Genomic DNA, 23,408 nt, shown 5'->3' on the forward strand with positions numbered 1-23,408 from the left:
GCTGAGGGCAAACAGTGCTGAGATAAAAGCCTGGTTCAAAATATCTAGAGGGAAAAAAAAAAAAGCAGGCAGGTATTGCAAGGAGAGACTCAGTTATGAGAGGTTACTGAGAAAGTAAGTCCAGCTCCTGCTGCGCTCCCAACACGTCCTTTTCTCAGACAGAGCGGAGGAGATACTTAAGACACGTGGCAGGAAGAGGTCAAACAGCTTCTTGTTCATTTGAGAGTGAAATCCAGCCCCCTTGGCAAAAGGCAGGGCTGGCAGCAGCGATGCCAGATGCTTGTGCTCTCCGGAGCGCCCTGCCAAGCTGCGTGCCCGGGTAGTAAACACACGCGGGGCAAACGGCTTCTCTTTTACAAAGCAGCAGCGCGCGGCCCGAACAAGCGTGTGCTGCGCAGGGCCCTCTCGCTGGCTGACCTGCCAGGCCCCGGCCAAAGGCTTGCCAAGTCTCCTCCGCCCGGGGAGGCAGGCTGGGAAGTTACTTTTTGTGGTGGGAGGTTTCTTTTCAGCTTGCACCACCTCACTCTGCATTGCCCCCCACAAACGCAGAGAGCTGCTGAGGGGATGGGAGAACCTCTCCCACCTGCCCACTGCCTCTCCTTTAGTTTGGGTTACTGCAAGGATCCATCCGGCCAAATGCTGCTCTAAGAGTGAAGCAGCGGGTACTTGGAGTACGTAGTGCTGCAGGACGTGCAGGCAGGTGGGTGTGAACCAAAAATCGGTGCAGCAACCAAGTGTCTGCCAGTGAACAGAGTAAACCTGCAAATTTACAATGCTATTAGGAACCAAGGTCTGCACCTCCACTGCTTACCTTAAACTCAGCACCAGCATTCCCCCATCTCCCCTCTTCTTAGCAAGCAAAAAAATCAACCTTCACCATCTCTACTAGTTCTCTGAAGCCTACCTGACACAGGACTCTATTAGAGGTACTCCCAAATTTAAGGTTTCCAAGATGCGTGCTGTCAAAAATTCATCTCCTCATCTGCTAACATGGAGCAAGGGCAGGCAGTTGCTTGGAAAGTGCCTGCCCTGGTCACCAGCAGGTATTGACTACACAGCTGTATTTAAATGGCATGAACAGGAACAAGGGTGGAGCCTCCTCACTTCTGAGGAAATCCAAATATCTAAACATCTTGTTAACTCTGTATTAAAGCTATATTGAACAACGTTATTTAATGAGACTATTGCCTTAGCACTCACAGAAATGCAGCAATCAAGCCTGATGGAATAGGGGTTTCCTAACACCAGCACTAACTGCTGGCACGCACATGCTGCCAGAGACACGGGAAATTACTGCCCATGCCTGTGCAAGGATTCAGCTGCTGGTTCGTGGGGAATGGGGGTCACAGCTTGAGTTGGGAGCTCTGCTGCCTCATATGGGTATGGGATTAAACCCAGCGAGCCGCAGAGATACGGAACACAGATACAAAGGAGCTGGAAAGGAGACAGATGTCTTGTGCTGAAAGCCACTAGCAGGTGCTCCTAAACATCCTGGCGTTTAGGAAATCTGGACGGAGGCAGCCACTAATGACGTGTAACATGCTGCCAGTCCTCCTGCCAGAAGCATCGCACGCTAGAAAGCGTTACTGAATCTATGGTTACAGTGGCAAAGGTCTCTGCACTAAAACTGCAACCTGCAGCTAGCTGCCAGTTACCTTGTTAATGAACTGCTATGAGCGAAGCCCAAGAACTTGCAATATCGAGGAGCTTTTAGGAGACAGGTGTGGGCGGAGATGTCCCTGCCGGAAGGCCAATGGCTGTCTAGTAGAAAACTTTTCACATTCAGAAACAGATCCAGGAGTGTCATGTCCATGCCTGCTGCTGGGAGTTGATCCAGTCCCCCACTGTATCGCTCCTCTGGCTTCCTCCAGCAAACTACAGGAGCAATTGATGGCTTTCACAGACCTGTGACACTTTGTTCCTACTTCCTCTTCTATTCCTGACTACCTCCTTGTTCTCCCCAGACTGGGTTTCCTTCCACGCTTGGCATCTTTCCCAAATGGGCTGCTCTTCTTCCACCTCTCACCTTATCACACTCCAATAAGACCTGTATGGATCATGACTTTTCCCCTCAATCTACCATTTGATTAAATCACTGCAGTCATTGCTGTTAGTGTAAGAGGCAGTATAAAGAAAACATCTACCTCAGCTCTCTTTCATATAATTCTTGATTCCATTTCTCCAATTCTCTGTGTCCTTCAGCTGAACTATGCATTTAAGAAACGCTTTAATCATGATAAGATTTGAAGGCACAGGTGTTATTTCTGTTACACTTAAGGGAGTGCGCAGATAATTTTAAAAAATAACTTTCATGAGCTGTCACCATTTCTTTCCTCTCCCATTACCACGAACACGAGGGTTTCACAGATGAAACTTTCTCTTCAGTGGCATATTTCCACCATAAATATATCTGAATGCTGCCCTTTCCTTTGCTAAAACTGAGACAAAAAATATTCTCTCATTCAAAGAATCCTAGGGGGATTCTCTGTTCTTTTCCTTGGAGTTAGCTAACAAGGTCAACCACATATCCCCCTTTGAGAGATGATTTTCCCCCTGTGAGAGCTCTGGCAAGGCAGTAATTACCAAGGCAAATGGCTCAGTAATACTTGCCTAGCTGTTCAGTGGCTTTTACATCAACAGATGCTATCTGGTGTAAAAGCTGTACATTTTAAAGAGTGATGATGAACTTCCTGGGTGTGCAAGTGCTTTTATAAAGTATTTTTACAGGTTAAGAAATAACAGGAGCAAGCAGAACACAGTTTTACTCCCAGTTCTGTGCTCATTCACTGATTACAAAGTATTCTTCTAACGCAGCTATGTGTCCTCCTTGGGTGCGTATTTCAGAAAGAAGAACCAGCAAGACAACTTACATCCTGCCTCTCATTGCTTTGGCTTTTTGCTCCTCTTCAAGGTTTCGTGGGGGAGTTGAAGGTGTCATTCCTTCATTTAAGCAGCCAGTGGCATCTTTTAAGCTTCCTCGGTAAGATCCTCCTTCAAGGGTCTAAAAAAACCCCAAAGAACGATAGAATGAACATTATCCTTGAACTCCAGCATCAGTATTATCTTCTGTTTCAAGTTAGTTCTGCAATCAACACTGCAGTCTAAAACCAAGCAGAGTATTCAGCAATACTTTCCTGCAGGATTTAGTGAAACACAACCCGACTAGTTTTAAGTTGACATAAGACCATCCCCCCCAAAAAAACATTAAAATAGAGAAGATGTCCTTTTGCTAGAAGGTGGAAAAGATGTTCCAGTAGCCCCAGGATGAGAAAACTCTTCCAAATGATTTCGAAACAACCTGAAAATACCCTGATGTCTCAATCAGAACCAGGGTTAGGCTACATGTGGTCAGTGTTTCTCTGCCAAAGACTGAATGAGGATTCTTCTTAGTAAAGTAAAACACAAAATGAAACAGAAATAGATGGATACATGGTAACATTCCACAATAATTAACATTTCCCCCAAATGCCTGGAAAGTAACTGCAATTGACCTAACAAACTGTGTGCGGGGGAGCGAAAATAAAATACCCTCTGAAAAAACATCTAACTGGATTAATGAAATGCTTTTCAATTTGTTAGTCCCTTGATGGAATAAAACTATTTTAAGTAAATTTTCTGAGAATGTCCTTCTCAGTTTCCCATGTCAAAGAGCTCCTTCACCACTTACTCCTTACCAAGCACCCTATGAATGCTGACTATCTTCATGTACCAACATCTCAAACCAAGAAAATACCAAAACCCTCTGAAACGATTCACTAGATAAAGCTGCTTGCACAGAGTTACAGTAATTCAATGAACACTGCAGGTTTTTTTTGTTTTTACTCTCTTCATCCTTCCAGCCTATGTACGGAAATGAACCTTTGTAGGCTCATCATAAACCTGCTTTAATCCTGACTCATAAATTGAACTTGCTCAAAGGAAGCATTTACCTCATTTTAGAGGTCCTGGGACATGTAGGAAAAAGTTCAGCTCTGAGATTAACATTTTGAACTGTTTCAGGGATAACTTAAAAGAAGCCAAGACATAAAACAGGATTTACTTGTCCAACAGACATGGGACCAGACACGGAGAGTGCACGATACTGAAATTTTTGAACAAATTAAACCCAGAGCATTTTTATTGCTTATTCCACTCCCTGTCAGAAAGAGTTGACAAGGCAGATTAAAAGTGACACATGAATCTTTATAAAATTAAAGCACAGCTGTGATACTTCAAGCAGTTCTACTCTTTAGTGGGTCTTTTCAGGGAAGCCAGAACACCAAACAAATTCACATGTTGGGTAGTAAAACTCCTGTGCCTCAGAACAAGATTTAAAACAATATAAACAAAATATCCCACTGTGTAAAACATTTGAATATCAACAAGACCCCAGAAAGAGTACCGTACAGAAAGCCCACTCAAATGCGCCTTTTGACTACGCAGCGCAGAGGCCTGCATGGCAACATGAGATGTAGGCTTCATCTCACATGGGGAGCGAAAATATTAGACACTCTACTGAGAAGTAGAGCACATAGGGTTAATAAAAGCATAGCAGATGAAGGTGGAAAGCAAGGAAACCAGAAACAAGAGGTAGACTTTAAAGCCCTTCCCTAGAGTCATATTCGGCCTGTTGTGTACATGGTTTCCACAACACTAAACTTACCAGCTTACTTTTGACCAACTTTTCTATTGCACTGACAAGATCCGCAGCAGTTGGGACATCGGAGGAGCTCTGTCGAGCAGCTAGCAAAGAAGAGGACTGCAAGACACCAGGTTGCAAAGGAAAAGCAAGTTAGCAGGATGAGAAGGGAGTAGGAAACCAGTGGTCAGTGAAGCAGCTTCTGGGACAGGAGAATGAACGTGGAAGGGGAGCAGGAGGGTTAGAGGACCACATGCACGGTCAGGGGAGTGAGTGTTGCTGTATCAGACAAGCACAGAATTGCTGTCCACATCTGTCTGCACATCTCCCTGCAGCAGTTCCAAGGCTGGGAACCAGGGAACAGTGTCAAAGAACTGAAGTTCATTTGCAAACAGGCTACAATACTCTTAATGTCTGTTGGCTACTCCTTCAAAGGACATCTAAGGTCTTACAGGCTCCAGAAAATTGATCTTCTTACTGCAGAGGTAAGAAATTACTCCTTCCCCCATACATACATTTTTAATAAATGCAGTTAAGTACAAGGTACACATGGAGTTACAGGCAATAAGGGAGGGAGGCAGGGGCGAACAAAGCATTCCCCTTCCCTTCCTCACAGATAATTGCAACTCCAAATGAACTCAGATGACACCTCCCATTCATGCAACTTCAGCCATCTAAAATGTGTATCTTTTCTCTCCCCTCTCTGGAATTGTGGAGAGAAAACACTCCTACATATCTCATTTATCCTAGCTACCTGGCACAGGAGGGCAGAAACAGTCTTTGGAGATGCCTGCTTTTCCCTATTGACATTAGTTAGAATATTTTCAGTCTCACTTCTCCATGCCTGTCTGTTGGTCACAGGTAGTCAATTTTAGGTGCCTGACATCATGTCATATCTTTGGACGTCTCCAGATTCAGGTAGTCACAGCTAAAAGCTGCTGGTTGTTACAAATCTCCAGAAACAATGAGACCTCTTCAATGTGCTACCAAACATCCCCCACGGTGCTGCAAAGACCGGCCTCTGTGTGAAACAGTCAGGTTTAGTTCAAGGTTTTTGCTTTGTAAGGGCCTCTTCACTCCTTGGTCTTTGTCCTGAGAAACCTCACTCTGAAAACCCAGACTCATGTGATAGCTATGGGAATTGGTATTTATTAGCTCACCTGTATGTACATTTCTTCTGAACAAAATACAAGCGCCTACTAAAACTACAAGCCCTTTTGATAACCTGCTTTTGGCAGGCTGATACAGACTAAAGCATGGCTAAATTTTTATAAATTCTGCATTAAAATTATTAAAAAGCTTATTCATCTCTCAGCTGCTTAATAAGGTCTTCTAGAGAGCAGCTATTTCAGTGAAGTCAGTGTGCACATGTCAACGAACACGCATCTGAGATTAAATAGTGCTGGAGCGAGACGTGGAAATGTGATGGCACAAATTGGGCAGGTGGCCATCTTTTTAAGCTGCCCTTTGGGGAGGTTGTTCATGTTGAGAGACACAGCCCCAGGAGGAGGAAAAAAAGGCAAAGGAGACCAATCCCAACCAGAAGTCTTGTGACAGCATGAATAGCCTGCCACTTGTCTCATCTTTCACAAATAATACATCTAATCAACAGTTCTAATTACAACAACAACAAAAACTACAGGTAATCAGGCTGGTAATTGAGGAATTAGGCTGGTAATGCAGGTATCTCACACAAATTTAAAAGCTCAGACAGCCTGTTTCACCTGCAATGCAGACAGATGTGTCTAGGGAAAAAAAAAAAAGACTGAAAATAGGGACTTTGAAGAGATACTGGACAAATACATAAATGATAACCGTCAAACGTAACCATTCTAGCAGGAGTCGTCCAATTTTTGGAGGCACTAAACAACTGTTACTCTCACTTCTTTTAGCAGAAATTTCTCAATATCTCTGAAAAGTAAGTAACTGCAGGATTTTGAAGGGAGCATGGAAACATTTGCTGCCTACAAGTCTTTCGGGGTTAAATAAAACTCCTCTGTGATTGACAAGAGTCTGGTTTGTGTGGAGCAAATTAAAAAATGGTACTTCTGTTTCCCAGGAAGTAAATGATGAATTTTAAATATGAAGATACCTTGCAATTTGTCTTTATAAGAGCTTCCAGAAGCAGTGAAGCATGATTACTGCTGCCTTGCAGATGGGGTCAGAGAAAGGTGCTACCCCTTGCATTGTGCAGACGTCCCCCACCTACCACTGCTACTTCCCCATGCTGCTGCTTGTCCAACCTAAGCCTGTGCCTGTAAGCGGCAGCAGGACATGCGCAGGGAGCTGTGCCCAAATTAACACCGTTAAAGACCTTTTGGATCCAGCATGACTCAAACATTGCTAACGCGGTGCTCCTGTGCCAGGGAATTCAGGAGCCATGTTTGTGAGCTTAAGTTTTTTTCTGCTGTGACAAAAAGTGGGTAGGGGAATTAAAAAGAGAGAAAAAGGGTTTCAGATGCATGTTGCTCTATTTAATCTTATCTTTTAGAAGTGGGTGAAGAAACAGGATGCCAAAATACTTTATAAAGCTCAGACATCTGGAGCAGAAAACAGTTTAGTTCCACGACATTGGCACGGTCAGAAACATATCTAAGAAATATTGAAATCACATGGCATGTTAAGAATCAAAACTAGCGACCCAGCTAAAGCAGTTTCGTTCTTCTTTAAAAAAAACCCAAAACAACCCCCCCAAAAACCAAAAAGCAAGCTAACCCCAAAACATTTAGCTAAACACTACGGGGAATAAGCCAGGAGCAACTGCTGTTGCACTGGGCACGGATCCACCACAGCTCTGCTTCACCGACCTTTTGCCTCTGCCCCTCGCCAGACAGCCAGCAGCACACACAGCACTCAAAGGGCAAGAGTCCACAAGTCCAGCTGCTTCCTTCTGGTCTTGCTGCCACCACAATGTCATAACATTTCCTGACAGATTAGCAGCAAGCCCCCAAAATCCTTTCATCCATCTCTCTGCTCCTTGAGTCCTAGAAAAACTTGTGCCCTTCTCTCTCTGCATTTCCAAACTCCTGTCTAAACCTTCCCCAAGAACGTTCTGGGTTGGTTTTTCTCCTGACAATTTATTTATCTCCCCCATCCTTGCTTCTTTGCATGCAGTAATTACAATCAGAGAACAGAGATACAGAAGTGGCAGCGCTAAAAACAAATGCCAGCAGGAAAGCAGGAAAGAGCTAAACAGGAGGACGGATTTCTACAAGTGAGAGGACAGCACCAGGAAAGGGTGGGGGAGGGCACATGCAGACAGGACCCGCACTGACTGCGAACACAAACCACTGTCACATCTGCATTCACAAATTCTCACCCCAAGTCCAAGAGGGCAACCAAAGGACTCTGCAAGTCACTGCACCATCTACCACAGCAAATTCTGACTTAACATTCAAGAGACCTTAGCTAACAACAAAGAACTACCACCACCAGCATGGTGCACAAAGGTGGGCAGATCAAAGCCTTTCCCACCTTCCTGAGAGGGACTTAAGATACCTTGTGGGCTTCTGAACTAACTGGAGCTGATGGACCATTCAGCGATGATCAGCCACACACCCTAGAAATGCCAAACGATAGCACTGGGTAGGCTTTTCCACCTGCAAGTTTCAAAGCACTTCAAAACGGAGAATGGATGGTAGGGCACCGATCGACAACATTCCTGGACGCACAAAGCCTGAGTGGAGAGCCCAAGCTATTTAATTCTTAGTAAAGGTGGTATTTCTGGATTCAAGCAGACTCCAGCATGTGTCCTACTTCTCAGGCCCAGGCTGCCACCAAATACCAGTTCTGCTGCTACTGCTAGACACCAACGGCACTTTTAAAGCAGACATGGAGAACATGCATTATCAGCCTGAGCACACACAACGCAAGCACACGATCAACCTGTCATGAAATGGGATGCCGGGGCTAAATTGCTTATCCAGCACTATTTGTATATCCAGTTGTTGAAAGGTATTAGATTATGATTTCCACATAGGAATCTCTTATAACCACAAGTCTAGGCCCTGGATACTAGAAGACCGCCACAAAACCACTGTGAGATGGCTATGTGAGAAGCCATTTAAACAGCAAATCGATATAATAGTGGAGGCCTTACCATCTCATCTTGGGTTGGATCATTGTCAAAAATCTTCATAGGAGGAGGAAGAGGTGTGTGAGACTCTTCATCTGGTTCATCCTCTCCCCAACCCTTCTTGCTCTTCTGAAGAAAAGTTAAATATAATTAGAAGCAGGGATGGGCTTTTAAAAATATTTTTAGGTATCTGAGCCCTACCACCAGGCTCTGAGTCTGTTAATACTAATACTGGCTCAATGTCACGGGGGGTGGAGAGAACTGCAGGTAATGCTAAGCATCGTGGAAGAGAAGCAATAAAGACATAAGGCTTTGCTGGTTAATCCTGGTGCATTCTAAGAGTTACAGAAATACAGTTTATAGGTCACCCAAGCAGCTAAGGCAGTTACAGCTGTCTGTGTGCTGATGGAAAAGTACTTTTTAATTTAAATGAGAACAGTTCAATATACACTTTTTAATATGTGTTCCTCTATTTGTGTTCAGTCAGTATCTTCTTCAATTTTGGCTTTAATTCCTTATTCACTTTATCAGGAAAGAACCATTCTGGCAAAGAACATGCCTGCAGAGAAACTGCAGCTACAAATACGTAGCAGATTTAACAGAAACATGGCTATTTCTCTGAGTGTTTTCTTTCAATAAGGAATTACACTGCCATAGTACGATAAAGGTGATATGACCCTCAGCAAAAAAGTGGTAACAGCTGCTCAAGAATAACTTCATTTCTATCCTTGGTAGCTTTCTAATAGGCTATTAAAAAAATCTAGTCAAAGGACAATAATATATGCAGACTTTGAAATGCTATTCCTTATATACTCCGTCACTCTTTGGATGACAATGCTGTTTGTAACACAGCTTCGATCAATGCCATTTTAAACATGACTCGCTGTTCCCTCTAGACCCTAAAGGAACTGTGTTTACTTAAGAGTGAATCATACACCACAGAAGAGACTATCAGAGATATGGTCCGTCCTGCAACAAACACCAACACACACCTCATCTGCACTGTCTCCCTGAGGAGTGGTTTCGTCTCCGGTCTTTGGCGAGCCGAGGTCAAAGCTCTTCCTGCCATCTCGCACCTTCTTTTGTTTCTTGATGTTGCTCTCAGTCTTCCCGCTGTTCAGTCGGCGCACAGGACTAGTCAACCATTTCTTCAGGGTGTTGGTTGAGCGCTTGGGGCCAGGAGAGCTCTGGATGGAGTTGAGGGATGGCTGAGGTTGTAAGTTGGCCACCGAATCAGACTTGCCCCCGTTGTCATTGGAAGAGACTGAATATGCATCTGGAAGAAAACAATGCAGGTGAGAGATCATACCAGCACCTCCTCTATTTCCTAGTGCACATCAAGTGCTTGGCAGTCCTATGCATGAAAATACAAGCTGCCTCAATGAAAGGTTTTGTGACCAATAGACATTGTGTAAACTTTATTGCACACCACAGAGGAATTTGCCCTGCAACAGGCATTTTTCACAATCTTACATGCTTCTCTCATTTCCTATCACACTATCTGTCCTTATGAAAGATTGCAGACAGCAAAGTTACCTAGATTTTGATGAAAGCCCAAATTTCATGCCAAGTGCTGAATTTCTTAGCTTCTTCCCACAGATTTCATTGTGAATTGCCAGGAAGAAAATAAGCACAAAAAGCAGATTACTACAGGAGACTTTACAGCCATCAACACTTTGTCTGCTTCTGATTCCATAAATGTTTCTCAGCCGTTTCCAGACCCCAATGACATTACTGTTAGACAGACTCTGATTAACTTTTGAAGGTTATTTGAAGCACCTTAAAATTATCTCCTTTGCCCTCAAATGCAATTTGTCAGAAGACTTCACACCTTCCCTAGAACCACGAAACTGGAATGAACAATTACAAAAGATGACAAATTGTCAAACCAAATGAAACTCCCAAGAAGGAGATACAAGGCAGTCTTAAAATTAAAAAATATTTCCATTATATCCAAGTAGGAGATTCTGCTGAACTGTATCCAACTGCAATTATCAATACACATGTTCAGACTAGCACCTTAGAAATGGGTGCAACCTCCCTTACTCCCTCCAAAAGCAACAGACCAAGATGTGCCAATGTCAGTAAGTCTTTAAAACAAAAGTAAACAAGTTGCTCGAAGATTTCTCAATTGCTGTTTAGGAACAAGTGCCCTGCTGTCATCTTTCTGAAACCATGGCAAGGCAACTCCCTCCCGAGGAGCAATCAGGGACTGTGACACTTAATCCCACACAGTTTAAGATGAAATATTTCTTTTCTTTCTTTTTTTTTTTTTTTTCTTTACACAATTCAGAAATTGTCACACTCCTGTAAGATACATCTGAGACCAAATATCAGAAAGGAGTCAGCTGATGTTATTACAGACTTTTAGATGGTTATTTCTGAAACTTTTATCCGCCCCAGCAGAAAACAAAACCATCAGTTACAACACATGAAAACAGCCTGGTGCATCCAGATATTCCCAGTTCAGCAATAAATATTGTTAGAGATACTGGGTAGTACACATGCTGAGGGAAAGCTACTCTCCCAGGGAACTGTTACCTATATTGTTTTAGAAGCCAGTTCCTGCTACCTGCATGCAGGGCTCCTACCCCGGTGGGCACAGCTGCTGCTCACCGCTGGCTATGCACTGAGCAGGGATTGCAGTCTGCCTTGTCTGCCAGCTTGTAAAATGCAGACCGTGAGAGTTATAATATTATATAATATTTTCTAACCATAGACAGCCTCAGTCAGAAGTTGAACCAGTAATTTATTACATACCTGAGGTCAAAAATTAGGTTTTTAGAACATATGGAAATAATTGTAACAAGCTAGAGGAAGTCAAAGTTCATTTCCCAGACAGGAAGAAAATCCAAATCATCTGTCTTCTGATGACAGGACTGAGTGTGAGAGGGGCCGGGAGAAGGATGGATCCCAGGTGGAGCTGCTGTAGTTTTTCTGACATTCCTCCATAAGGGTAAAGTAGCAGTCTTATCTCAAAAAGGCCTGGGTTTATCCAGCTCCCATTGATGTTATTTCATGCACACAAAGTGGTGTTAAATCAACTAGTGCAAGATAATATTTGTCAGTGGCCCACTTTATCTTCCACTCAATAGGCTTTAGATAGTCTCTCGCAGGCTCTGCGTGATGCTCTGGGAGTTTATCAGCGCACCTTGTGTCAGCAACTTTCAGGGTTTTGCAACGGTGATTTTGATTTTGCAAGTGCCCTCGTCCCTCCGTCCCCCCAGCAGCACTGAAAGTCCCGCAGGTGGCGAGGGAAGCTCGAGGGCTCCTCGCCAAGGGGCTGCACCGAGCAGGGAGCCTTCAGGTGCCTGTGCTCCCATTGCTGCTGCAGGAGGATTAACTTTGGGAATTACCGGTGCAAAGGGAGCCGGGCTGCAGTCATGGAAGGAGAAATGCTGGAAGTGATCGCTCTGCAGAGGCTGCCACTGCCTGGGATGACCTGGGGCAAGCAGCTGTATCATGGACTCACTACCCTTGCTGGGGGCTGGGCTCAGGCAGGGGGGAAGGTTGAGGAGAACCAAGGACAAGCTGCTCTTCCCACATCTCTGTTGATTAATGTATGAAGAGGTTTTTACCTCAGCTTGGAAGTACCACAGAACAAACTCCTACCTCCAGTCGACGGCACCTTGCCAATTTACGTTTTAGTAAGGAGGACAGATGATAGGAGGCTAAACGGAGCCTGGGATAACCCTCTCCGCCCCAAGGATTTGTTATTGAGACGTGCAATCCTACCTCAGCCTGGTGGGCTGGAGGCAGGGCCAAACCCAGGAACCCCAAAGTCCATCATGGAAGGAGCAGAGACTTCCTCTCCCACCAGCAAACACCCCTGGTTTTACGAGCAGGGTCAAGCCCTGGCCTTGCTGCCTCCCTCTCCTTTCCCCAGGCAGCACAGCCATGGCTGGGGCACGGACAGACTCACAGCACCTCTCACACTGCAACACTTCTCACTCTAGGCTGACCCAGGGAAGTGATGGTCAGTCATTGTCCCCTGTCACCCTGGGGAAGGCAGCAGTTGAGCAGAAACAGCCCAAGTCCCAAGCTGGCCCACAGCCCACCCTGCCCACTTGCAGGACTTTTGCACAAAGTTTAACCTAGAGCCAGGAAACTTCTGCAAACTGACCATCAGGCCTTCAGAGCCACAAGCCACGATGAAAGCCAACCCAAAGGTTTCCAGAGGGAGGCGTGTTACACTGTACAACGATCCCACTTGAACGAGGCTCTGGATTTTCCTGCTCAAGGTCATGCCTTCGGTAATGAAAAAGGCTATTTACCAAGGGGTTACTTAATCTCAGTCGTGCCACACTGTACACAACCCTGGCAGATATGAAGTTTCCTTCTTTCTCCTTTTCCACTGAAGCGCCCTGGCTGACCAGTGTAAGGCACTTGGGATAGAGCCTGGGCTTTGCTTGGTCCGTCCAGCCAAAGACTGGAAACGTGGCCTTATACTGCCATGGTAATGTAGTCTCTGCTGGCTGGAGGATGGGCAGGGAGGTGGAAAAGAAAGGCTGGTATAAATCTCCCTACTCCTCAGCCACCATGACAGTCCCTTGAGGTGGGGTGAATTTGCTCCACCCAGCACCCTACATATGTACAAAGCACTCCCATTTCATCGTCCCACTTCCCACCATGGCCAAAATGCACTATCCAAAAACCACACTGAGAGTCCACACACAATATTCATAATATTTTTTTCTTTTCTTTTTTAAAGGAACGGCAAATATGGAGCAAGTCACACTTGCTGTTTGCTAGCCCTGCTGAGAATGATTTCCTTTGCACACAAAGCAGGTCACCTCGACATGGCCATAGAGGCAGGACTGGAGCTCAAGGAAGAGCAGAGCTCATGAAATGAGAGACAGAAACATGCAACACAAAATATCTGCCAAGGACTTTGGAGCTTATGTGAGCTTCACTGCTTCCACAGCATGTACAGCTACAAACACATTACTTTGACACTTGATACTAGCCCGAGATCCAGATACCGGGTGGATCAAGCGGAAGAGGAGGACATGTTACCACGCTCTTCTTGCAAAGCACTGGCACATATGTGCTTTGCAAACTGTACTGGTGGAGCTGTTCAGAAACACAGTTTGCTTAAGAAAAGCCAGAGAGTACTTTGGAAAAGACACAGCAGCACATTGTGTGGTAATTCAGACAGCCACCGCTGCCTGCAAGCACCAGCAAAGCAGTGGCTGCCCTCACACTGCAGCAGGTCTGCAGAGAGCTGCAGCGAGCAGTTGTCCTGCCACCAATGTCCCAGGACACACATGTCTATAAAAAAAGGTATTTGGTGAAGAGAAATGGGCGTAGGGAGGTCAGCAGACTAGTGCGGCTAGATTGATTTCCTGGCCAAACCATTCATTCAGACAGAAGAAATGACGGTTTCCAAAACACCCCTAAGCAAAACTCCAAGAAACTTCTGGCAACAGGACTGTGACAGATACTCAGCCAGACTGAAGAGCTTTAACATTCAGAGCTTTTGCACTGCTGGAGGCATGAAATATTTGTTGTTGTTGCTCAAATGAACAGACGTCTATAAAAGCAGAGCTCTTTTACTTGAAAAATGGAAGGTTCCAGTTCTGTGCAACCTTGGGTGAAAGGAAAACTGAAAATCTCATAGACCGATTTTAGAGGCACAGTTGTATTCCCATTTGAGTCAGCAGGAATTACTGCTGGAACATAAAGACAAGGCATTTTATTTTTACATCCCTGTTCCCCAGAGCACACATGGGAGGGGAGGTCTGTCTCATCAGGCTCATGCAGCACCAGACACATCCGCAGTAACTCCGATCTAACAGGGAAAGGGAAGGGCTTCTCAGAGCAACCCAGAAGAAAACATCAGGCTTCTCTTTTTGATCCATACTATCCACAGATTGTACATGATAGGAACAAAATATGCTTCCATAACCAGAAATTAATACAGAATATAGCTACGAGGACAGCTGACTATGCCAGGACACAATCTCGCTCTAGGTGAGAAGCGGTGAATCTTCTTGTGATTTATGTATGGCTCCATTTCTCACCCCAGAAAAACAACCTGAGAGAAAAGGATTTTTCCACAGAAGTCAAAGAAGATGAGCCAGAATGGGAACTCCGTAATCCTATTAGCATGTGCATTTAAATCAACATTTTTTTTGCAGAAATAATTCCACTCATGAATGAAAGCAAATGACAATCTGACCAATGAGCACGTAAATTAGCTCTGCTGTGCTCAACAGAGCCCATTTCCCATATTTAGTGATTCCTGTAAAATAACATTTCTGACAAAGATGGAATTGAATCAGATGTGGGTGAAAGACTAACTCGGTTTTTACTTGAGCTATTATTTCCTGAAGAACAGGAATCTCTGTACCAGAAAATCTTGGAAAGCAGGAGTCATCTAAACCCACCCTATGCACAAACAAAGCCTCTATGTTAGTATTTCACACTAAACAAACACGAATCATCTAAACCACCAAAAGACACCCTCTCCTGCCCTTTCCAAGAGCATCTCCTGCACCATACAGGCTGTGGACTCCAGTTCACAGCTCTCAGCCCCTTGAGGCTTTATACCCTCCCTCGGGAAACACTGCTGTGAGAGCCACCTCAGATCTGCTCGAGGGCTTCAGGGCTAAAGCCCTACTTGACAGACGCAAAGATGGCAGAACGAGGTATGGAAATTACTTCTCTTCTGTGTTTTTGTATTAAATGTCCAAAACACGCTCGGCGAAACATTTTTATTGGCACAAGCGAGGGTTACAAAACTTTGTGGCTTAGGCAGATGACAGTACCAATCCCAGTTTTAGTGTTAGAGCCTGTTCTGCCTGTAAAACCTGGCATGGATTTGTGAAAATTTGGGAGGTAACAACATTTGGATAATATAAAGTCACTTTACAGCTATTCCTCAAGTGAAAATACTAGTTCATAACAATGTAAATAATGAATCAGAAAACTCTTAAAGTCAACAGATACACTGTCTCCTCAGGCACCACCTCCGAAAAGGGCTCCAGTGAAGAACATAAGTGAACATGAGGAAATTTTCAGTGCCCATGTCAGCCAAAGATAGAGGACAACTGACCTGAAAAGCCCTTTAGATTAGAAGTACGTTAAACTTTTGCAATGGAATTGCAAAACTCGCCCTGGAGTCCTCCACAGCTCCCCATCCGCTCCCAGCTTTGCTCAGCTGCTCTACACGTGTCCAACCGCAGACCTACCCCCTGCTTCAGCTTGAGGGAAAAGTGAGATGAGACCACGTAGGACCTAGTCTCATACCAGAGGGCAAAGACATGTTCAAACTACACCACTGAAATCTAAATGCAAATTTTTGCTCCAAGGTTCAAATGTTCTCCCTAACTTTATAAACTCCTGGAAATGAGCAGAATTGAGAACATTCAACTGAATTTTCAGTTTGTGTCTTGGAGTATCATTTGAAGATTCAAGCTGGAAGTAACATCAAAAGCCACAAATCAATCTGGCAGGATTCTCACAATTCCATTTATGTGGATGAAATAACTTCTGTCCAAACTCAAGAAGAGGGGTATAGAGTTAAATATTTTATGCAAAAGGTTCTAGTCCAATAGAGAAATTAGCCTACACTAAAAGCAGAAGTACTTGACAAACCTTCTGATCACTGTAACGTAAAACATCAAAATCTGACTTACTGTTTCACTACCAAACATGCATCCAAAAAGAACATGGGAAAAAGGGACAAAACCCTAAATTAATCACACGGCATTTAGAACTCACTGTTTCTTTATTGAATAGCTGGTATTTCTTGGAAGTGGGAAAGGCGAGCTGCTTTGAGGGAGAAGATGATCTGCAGAGTTCCCTTTAGCTACACTGCAAAGCAGAGGTTGCTCCTGGGGGATTTTGCATATGGGTTTTGCCTTCAGGAAATGACCTTCTGGTTGTTTTAATATTCAACTTCTTGATCATTACCTCCAGGCAGAAACCTAAGCCGAGGAAAGCAAGCACTCACCTAGCTGGGGTGGGCAAACACCAGTAGTCGGTGAAGCTCATTTTTGCAGCAGGCAGCAGCTCACCTCGTGCTCTCGGCACTCAAGAAGCTGCGCACGCTTCTGCCCAAGGGTTATGCAGAGCAGGAATCACACCCTGTAGGAGCCTCTCTTTTTCCATTAACTACAGAGGGAGCCCGAAGAAATTGCACCCTTAGCTAAATTTAGTTATTGTGATTCCCCTTCCCACATTTGAGTATGTTTCATACCAGGCCGATCTCGCAGCAGGAAATGATTAGCTGAAGTTAAGCATCTGACAATTCACTTTAATGAGCAATAACTCATGGCAACCCGCCATTAGATTCAGTTGAATAGCTTTTATTTTTAGCTGGTGTTGCTCAGATGCAGCTTTCATCCAGCATGTGCTGGGAAAGCTGACATCTCAAAGTAGTCTCCAGGTCTTGGTTGTGCCAGTCAGAGCGTCAGGCCTCAAGAGCTCCAGTTCCTGGAGGTCAGAGAAAAGTCACTGCAGTTCTGGGAAAGTTTCAAAGAGTGAGATAAAACCAAAAGCCTGGAGAAACAGCACAGAGGCGTGCAGTCTCAAGAGATCTTGCAAGAAAAGTTACTGAAATTCTGAGAGTGTGCTGAGTGAGCGAGCTGGGTCTCCAGGGAGAGAAACAGCACAAGGGGAAGGCACAGAGAGAGAGCCTGCTCAAATAAAACATGACTTCGTTACTGTTCAAGAGGGCCTAGTGAGAGGAACAGCTACAGAGGTCATCTCTGTTGTATCTGCTGCTTCATGTAGACCTAAAGTTATTGTCAGAAGTTACTGTAGGGAGGGCACAGCGAAAAGAGGAAAATGAGTCCTCGGATGAATACAAGACAGGGTCTTGTTTCCTACAGTCAAGCATTTAACCAACAAGCACACACGAAGGCACAACACGTCTTTGTGCCTCTGAAGAGGCTCTCAGGGAAGCATGCAACTCAATGCCCCGTGGCACCAAGCACTTGAATAGCAGCTGAAACGTTTGCCGTCCTCCTCCCTGGGTGTCCTGCTCAGAAACATGTTTCCACATTAACAGCTCAGAGCTGTGATGGGTATCTACAACTTCTCCAGTTGGAGCCTTTTTCTCTCCGTTTATCAGCCTGACAAATAAATCCTGCTTCAGAGTCCCATCTGACCCCTCACATCAGCTTTTGTGAGTTCATGACAGGAATAAGAGAACAAACATCCATAGAGTGAATCCACCAACTCGTTGGTAAGTGAGACACTCGTAGACAGCTCCTTTCCCAAAATACTATGAGACAGGTACGTTACTGGCCTGCCTTGAGTCCATCAAGGGAATCTCGCTTATCTCCCCAACAAAGCAACAACTTTTTAGAACAGGTTTTTACTGAATAAAAGGGTGTGGAAAAGCTCGGAAAAAGAGCAGTTCCTCCACACAGTAGAGTTTGAGGCCAGACGCAGTATTTCTACACACTCGATTTCATTCACGCATTCTCTTGCCTCGGGTTTGTGCCCAGCACACATCCCGGACCAGCCCATAGCACAGCGAGAGCAAGTCCAATACATCTGCTGGGAGTGCACGTCGGAGCAGCCTTCCCGTCATGCCTCACAGCCTGGAGAGCAGATTTCTGAAGTCAAGAGGCAGGCGCTTTGCTTTAGCGAAGAAAGGAAATAAAAAGTCAAGACTAACAAGATCCAGAAAGGGCATGGTTTTTTTTTTTTTTGAACAAATCAACATTTATTTCAATTTAGTCAAACAACTCATTGAAGCACTTCTCTAAGTTCTACTTTACATTTTGTATTTACACTGTCCTCGTTCTGTGACAAAAATAAAATAATCCCCAACCCTGAAGTTTCCAGAATAAGTGTCGCTAGCAGCAAAAAGAACAAAGCCTCAAACACAAAAGCAAAAATCCCCCTTGATATATTTTGATAGGAGACTTATGCATGTTCTGTAAAAAAGTTTTAACCCTGAACCTTTACAGAAACCTATATGGGATGATGAGGGGGGGAAACGTCATGTTTGAAGCTGAACAAGAAGAGCAGCATTTGCTGGCCTTTGCAAGTACACTGTTACTTTTAGCATAAGGAACTGTGAAATGCTTAGACACCCACATAGAAGCAGACTTTTTAACTTCGATCTAAGCAGTTTTGCTCTGCTGGGAGCATCAGGGTACCAGAATCAGCAAATACCATCTTTTATCCTGGTAGTGGGCACAAAACCAAACTTTATTACACAGGGTTTCCAAGCAGCTGTTAGTACTACACAAGCCTTATTCTTTTGTAAAGTGTCAAGGGTCAGCATCATTCAGCAGCTCCCAAACTGAGCCACTGTAAGAATTTTGAAGTAATTTCTCAGTTAAATGACATCATTGCTAAGGTCAACTCTGCCTTTCGCTTGAAGCCAGCAACCTCTTACGATAAGGTGAACAGCTCTGCTGAATGGGAGGAGAGGAGGACGACATTTGAATATGGTGTTTATGTCTCCCTACCTCAAAGGAAACTGTGGCTATGTACCCAAATAATTCCTCATGGAAACAACAGAAGAGTATTGGTAACAAAATAAACTGGAAAAAAAAAAAAAAGCAAGAACAGAGCCCAAAGCTTTTTGGGATAGGAAGAAAAACTGCATGTTGAGAAAGAAGGGATTGGTCATTAAACTTTCCAGGCACACACAGGGCTCAGAAAGCACAGAAAACAAGCAGAACAAACAAACACAACTGTGTGCATCTTAGCGTCAGCTTCTTTTGCCAAATGCAGTAGCTTCCAACATTCAGCAGCTGTCTTGCTTTCTAGTGCTGTGGAGTTCTCTTTGGTACTTGGAGGCTGTCAGGAGCTCCGGGCAAAGAGAAAGTCTTTGTCCATTTACCAACCAATTCCAAAGGCGCTGATCTTGAATAACTTTACTAAGCAAGAGTGACACAGAAGTCTAGGAAAGGGGGCTTTTCTCTTAGTAAAGTTGTGGTAGGTGCAGTGGAAACCCAAGGCAATCTACATGCTTGTCAAATTGTGCCTAGGTAAGAACAGAGTCCTCCATGAACGTCTCTCATTTGTTCACTCTTAAATTATTCAGGCTCTGACAGCCCCTGAAAAGAAAAGAACGGAATAAGAATAAGTTGCAAGTGGTGCAGGGCAAGAGCGGACACCACGTAACCACCAAGAACAACGAGGTTGGGGTGTTTGACGACAGACACACTGCAGCCGGAGCCTCCAGGGCTGATGCCCAAAGCAGCTTCCTCCATGCGCTTGTCCTCAGAAATAGTAGCAGAAAATACAAGCTCACAGCAAAGGTACTGGTTGAGATGAATTAAAAGAAGTGATGAATGAAGTAAATGCAAACAGCGGTCTGGAAATAAAACACACAGATAAGAACTGCTGGTGCTTGTGATGTTTTGCTCTTTGAACACGGCACAGGGAAACAGCTAAGCAGCTCGGAGACTTTTAACTGCACACTCAAGACGATCAGTTAGACTTGTGGGAAGCTTTAATTCACTCAGATTAAGCAGGAAAATCAGAACATCGCTTGCTGTCCCATATAACAGGCTCACGCAACCTACGTCTTGGTTTTTTGTTTGACAGCCCTCTGGGGCAGGGAGCAGTTCTGTGAGGAACCTTCCTTGTGGTGCCAGTCAACAAGTTTATCAAATTTCAGGTGACAAAATCACTACTACACTCTATCTGCGTCAGCGAGAAAGATGGGACGGGAACTTGAAATCTCAGGGAGCATCTGCTGCATGGAACAGGAGAGCTCTCTGCGGCACCCTGCTGAGGTCTCAGCCCTCTGAAACTGTGCAAGTGCCTCCACCCAGCCATCAGCTTTCCCAGTAAGGCTAGTCCTGAGAAACTCATTGTTTTTCACTTCTGGAGGGCCACACAGAGCCTCCCCTGGCTTTTATGGTGCCTACACCATTGCCCCTTACCAGCACAGAATCATAGAACAGTTTCAGTTGGAAAAGACCTTCAAGATCATCAGGTCCAACCTTTGTCTAAGCTCTATCAACACCACTAAACCATGTCCCTAAGTACAACATCTATCCAGCTCTTAAACACCTCCAGGGATGGTGACTCCTCACAGAAAAAATTCTACACCCAGCTTAGCAGAGATGTGGAGAGGTGCACTGCATAAACTGCACTGCTTCATTCCCAGCTGCATCACTGCATCTAATCACAAATAGCTCTACTAAATGCTCTACTAAGCAATTATGATTACAAAAGCCATCTTCACTATTGCCGAGTAGTTGCTTTCTTTTGGCCCCACTTTTCAAAGTAGTTAGGAAAAAGAAACACTTATCTGAATGCAACAGCAAGGGCTGGACTGGTCTAGCAGCAGATGCTCTTTGATTCTGGAGAGACTTTGTCAAATATGGGTGAGCTCTTACTGCAATGTACAGTCTGATCACAGACATCCACCTGCCTGATAGTTTAGTATATCCAGGGCAAGTGACTACAGCGAATATCCAGCAAGCATTAGCCCTTAGATGTTTGTCTGGAGCTTGCCTTGCTTCAGGCTCTTCTTAGACATGCTGCCAGATTTTATGGCAGCACAGCTCTGAGCAGCTACAGCCCTCCCTGAGCAGCCCGGGATGTTCAAGTCTGAGTAATTTCTCTGATACTAAGACAAAGTCAACTCAGATGCTGCTGTCTGCTCAGCATCTGCACCCTGGCAAGAGCCATGCTCTGCTATTGTGGAGCTGAAGTTACTCCTGTAATATTCAAAGCATTTGCTTCCTTCTTGCCCAAAGCTATGATTTTCCTTCTGCTGCCCTAGAAAGGATCCCTGTTGATTAATACTTATTCCATCTCCCAAAGAAGTCTATTCAGCCTCCACATGTTTCAGCTGAGAGCAACGTTTGAGTATCTTGTTGAACCTCAGGATTCAAACTACAGAAGGTACAAAGAACACCAGACTTGAGGCACTTCAATGGTATTAGCTGTGAATCATCTTCTTACATTGTACCATTCAAACACATTTGGATCTAAAATGCATTTGCATTTCTAATTAAAACAGATTACCATTAGTAACTAAAGAATGTTTTAAATCAGAATCCTTAGGCCATAAAAGCTAATTGCATGATGCTAAAACTGGATTTCAAAAATATACATATTATACCCCCTGCAGGATTAATTAGGCAACATCTCTTCAAAAGAGTTCTCAAAAGTGTATTTATTCAGCATGTGATTAAATTATATTGGGTTGCGCAACACTTTTCGTAGCTTGCCTTGGTGCACGCTTCTGTGGCAGCAGACGGCTGGGGCCTTGCTCATCAGGGGTACTCTCCATGGCCAAATCTGATTCGGGACCACAGCAAACCCCAGCCGATGAGAAGGAACACACGTGCTGGTTCGCGCTCTCTGCCTCACAATCACCTAGATGTTGCCTTCGCCCCTAATGCAACCCTGCTGCTCCCCGCTGCGCAGCGGGGGTTGTTTTGGCCACAGTTAGCTGGTGCTGCTGAACAAGATGATCTCGGGTACGTGTGTGACGTGCTTCCTAGGACATGCAGGCCTACAAAAAGGCTGAAATCAACTGGTAGATATTAACCTGGAAGCTATAACCACTGACTATTTGATCTCATTTTGTCACCAATTTCCTACATGACCTCAGGAAAGTTTCAGAGTGCTCACTGAAGTGAGTTTTCAAATAGGTTAAGACTGTACTGCATGTCTTGGGGATGTAAGAAACCTCTGCTCACTAAAGCTGCATGTGCATTACAAAGGGAGGAGGGGAAAAAAAAAAAAAAAAAAGAGCACAGCTGACAGCTGAGGATGTGGCTCCCTGCTGCTGCCCTTCCTCAGCTGCTAGTGGGGAGGGTGGTCTAGGTGGGCATGTGGGGTTGGGGAGGGTGAAGGAGGTAGGACGTTTCTACTCTGGGAGAGTAAGACATTTCCTCAGGCACATCCTCGGCTGCTATACTCTGTACCTGTAATGTCAGCAAGCCTAAAGTACATGAAAAAGTGTCCTCAGTGGATTTAGCCATAGCTGGGGATGTGCCACTCCCAGCTCTCCTTGTGTGCTCAGAGCTGTTTGCTCCATGTGAAATACGAACATGGAAAAATGCCCGGAAAACATCAGAGTGCAGACGCTTCCAGGGTCGCTAAATCTAGTCCCTTCCTATCACAAGTACGAGTCCATCTCTTTCCTAAATGTTTAATTCAGTGCTGTCCTGCGCTAGTGAACAAGGGATCTTTGCTCAAAACTGACACGTCGACTGTACTTGTGTTTTCCTGTACACAGCAACATTAAATTTTCCATGTTTAATTTACAACCTTCCAATACAAAAGATAACAATCTCCATCAGAAACCACCTACTTGTTCCCAGGATCACATTTGCTAATGGGTTCCCAGCAGGTCTGGCTCCCTGGCTTCACCCCTTTATGCAACTTTACAGCCTTGCACAGCTTGGAAGATCATTTTGCAGGGATCCAAGATTTTGAAGTTGTTGAGCTGTACCAGAACTAACAATGGCTGTAACACATGGAACAACCAAGTGCACTGGGGTGCAATAAGGGCAACAGAACAGCAATTACTAACCCCTCGTGTGGCAACGCACAAAACAGGAGATGCAATTTCTCCATTTTCCAAAAGTACTGAGCAACTACAGTTCCTGTATAGTGGAAGAGCATCCAAAAGCATTGGGAAGTGCTGGGAGGTGAGGGAGTAAGAAACCAGCCCGAACTATAGTGAGCTTTCCGCAACGTGATGTGATGCATGCCACATTAGAGAAAAGTAAACAACAAGTACGTAAACTGAAGCGTATGTAATGGCGCTCTCCT

The 23,408-nt window shown here is 44.6% G+C and overlaps 1 protein-coding gene across 4 annotated transcripts in view; it reads right to left on the reverse strand.

Annotated features, from left to right (window-relative positions):
• KALRN (kalirin RhoGEF kinase) overlaps positions 1–23,408 on the reverse strand; it is a 525,904-nt gene that overhangs the window by 46,199 nt on the left and 456,297 nt on the right. For 2 of the 4 annotated variants that reach the window (XM_086466144.1, XM_086466146.1), the window contains exons 36-38: positions 9,686–9,969; positions 8,718–8,822; positions 2,871–3,001 (exon numbers count right to left, since the gene is read on the reverse strand). In XM_086466144.1, coding sequence (XP_086322270.1) covers positions 2,871–3,001; positions 8,718–8,822; positions 9,686–9,969 — 520 coding nt within the window. Of the gene's footprint in view, positions 1–2,870; positions 3,002–4,642; positions 4,739–8,717; positions 8,823–9,685; positions 9,970–23,408 lie in introns of all 4 variants that reach the window. The other 2 variants (XM_086466145.1, XM_086466147.1) reach the window with 2 other exon arrangements.

This window comes from Leptosomus discolor, chromosome 5 (assembly GCF_034619465.1).
Source record: "Leptosomus discolor isolate bLepDis1 chromosome 5, bLepDis1.hap2, whole genome shotgun sequence".
Taxonomy (NCBI): domain Eukaryota; kingdom Metazoa; phylum Chordata; class Aves; order Leptosomiformes; family Leptosomidae; genus Leptosomus; species Leptosomus discolor.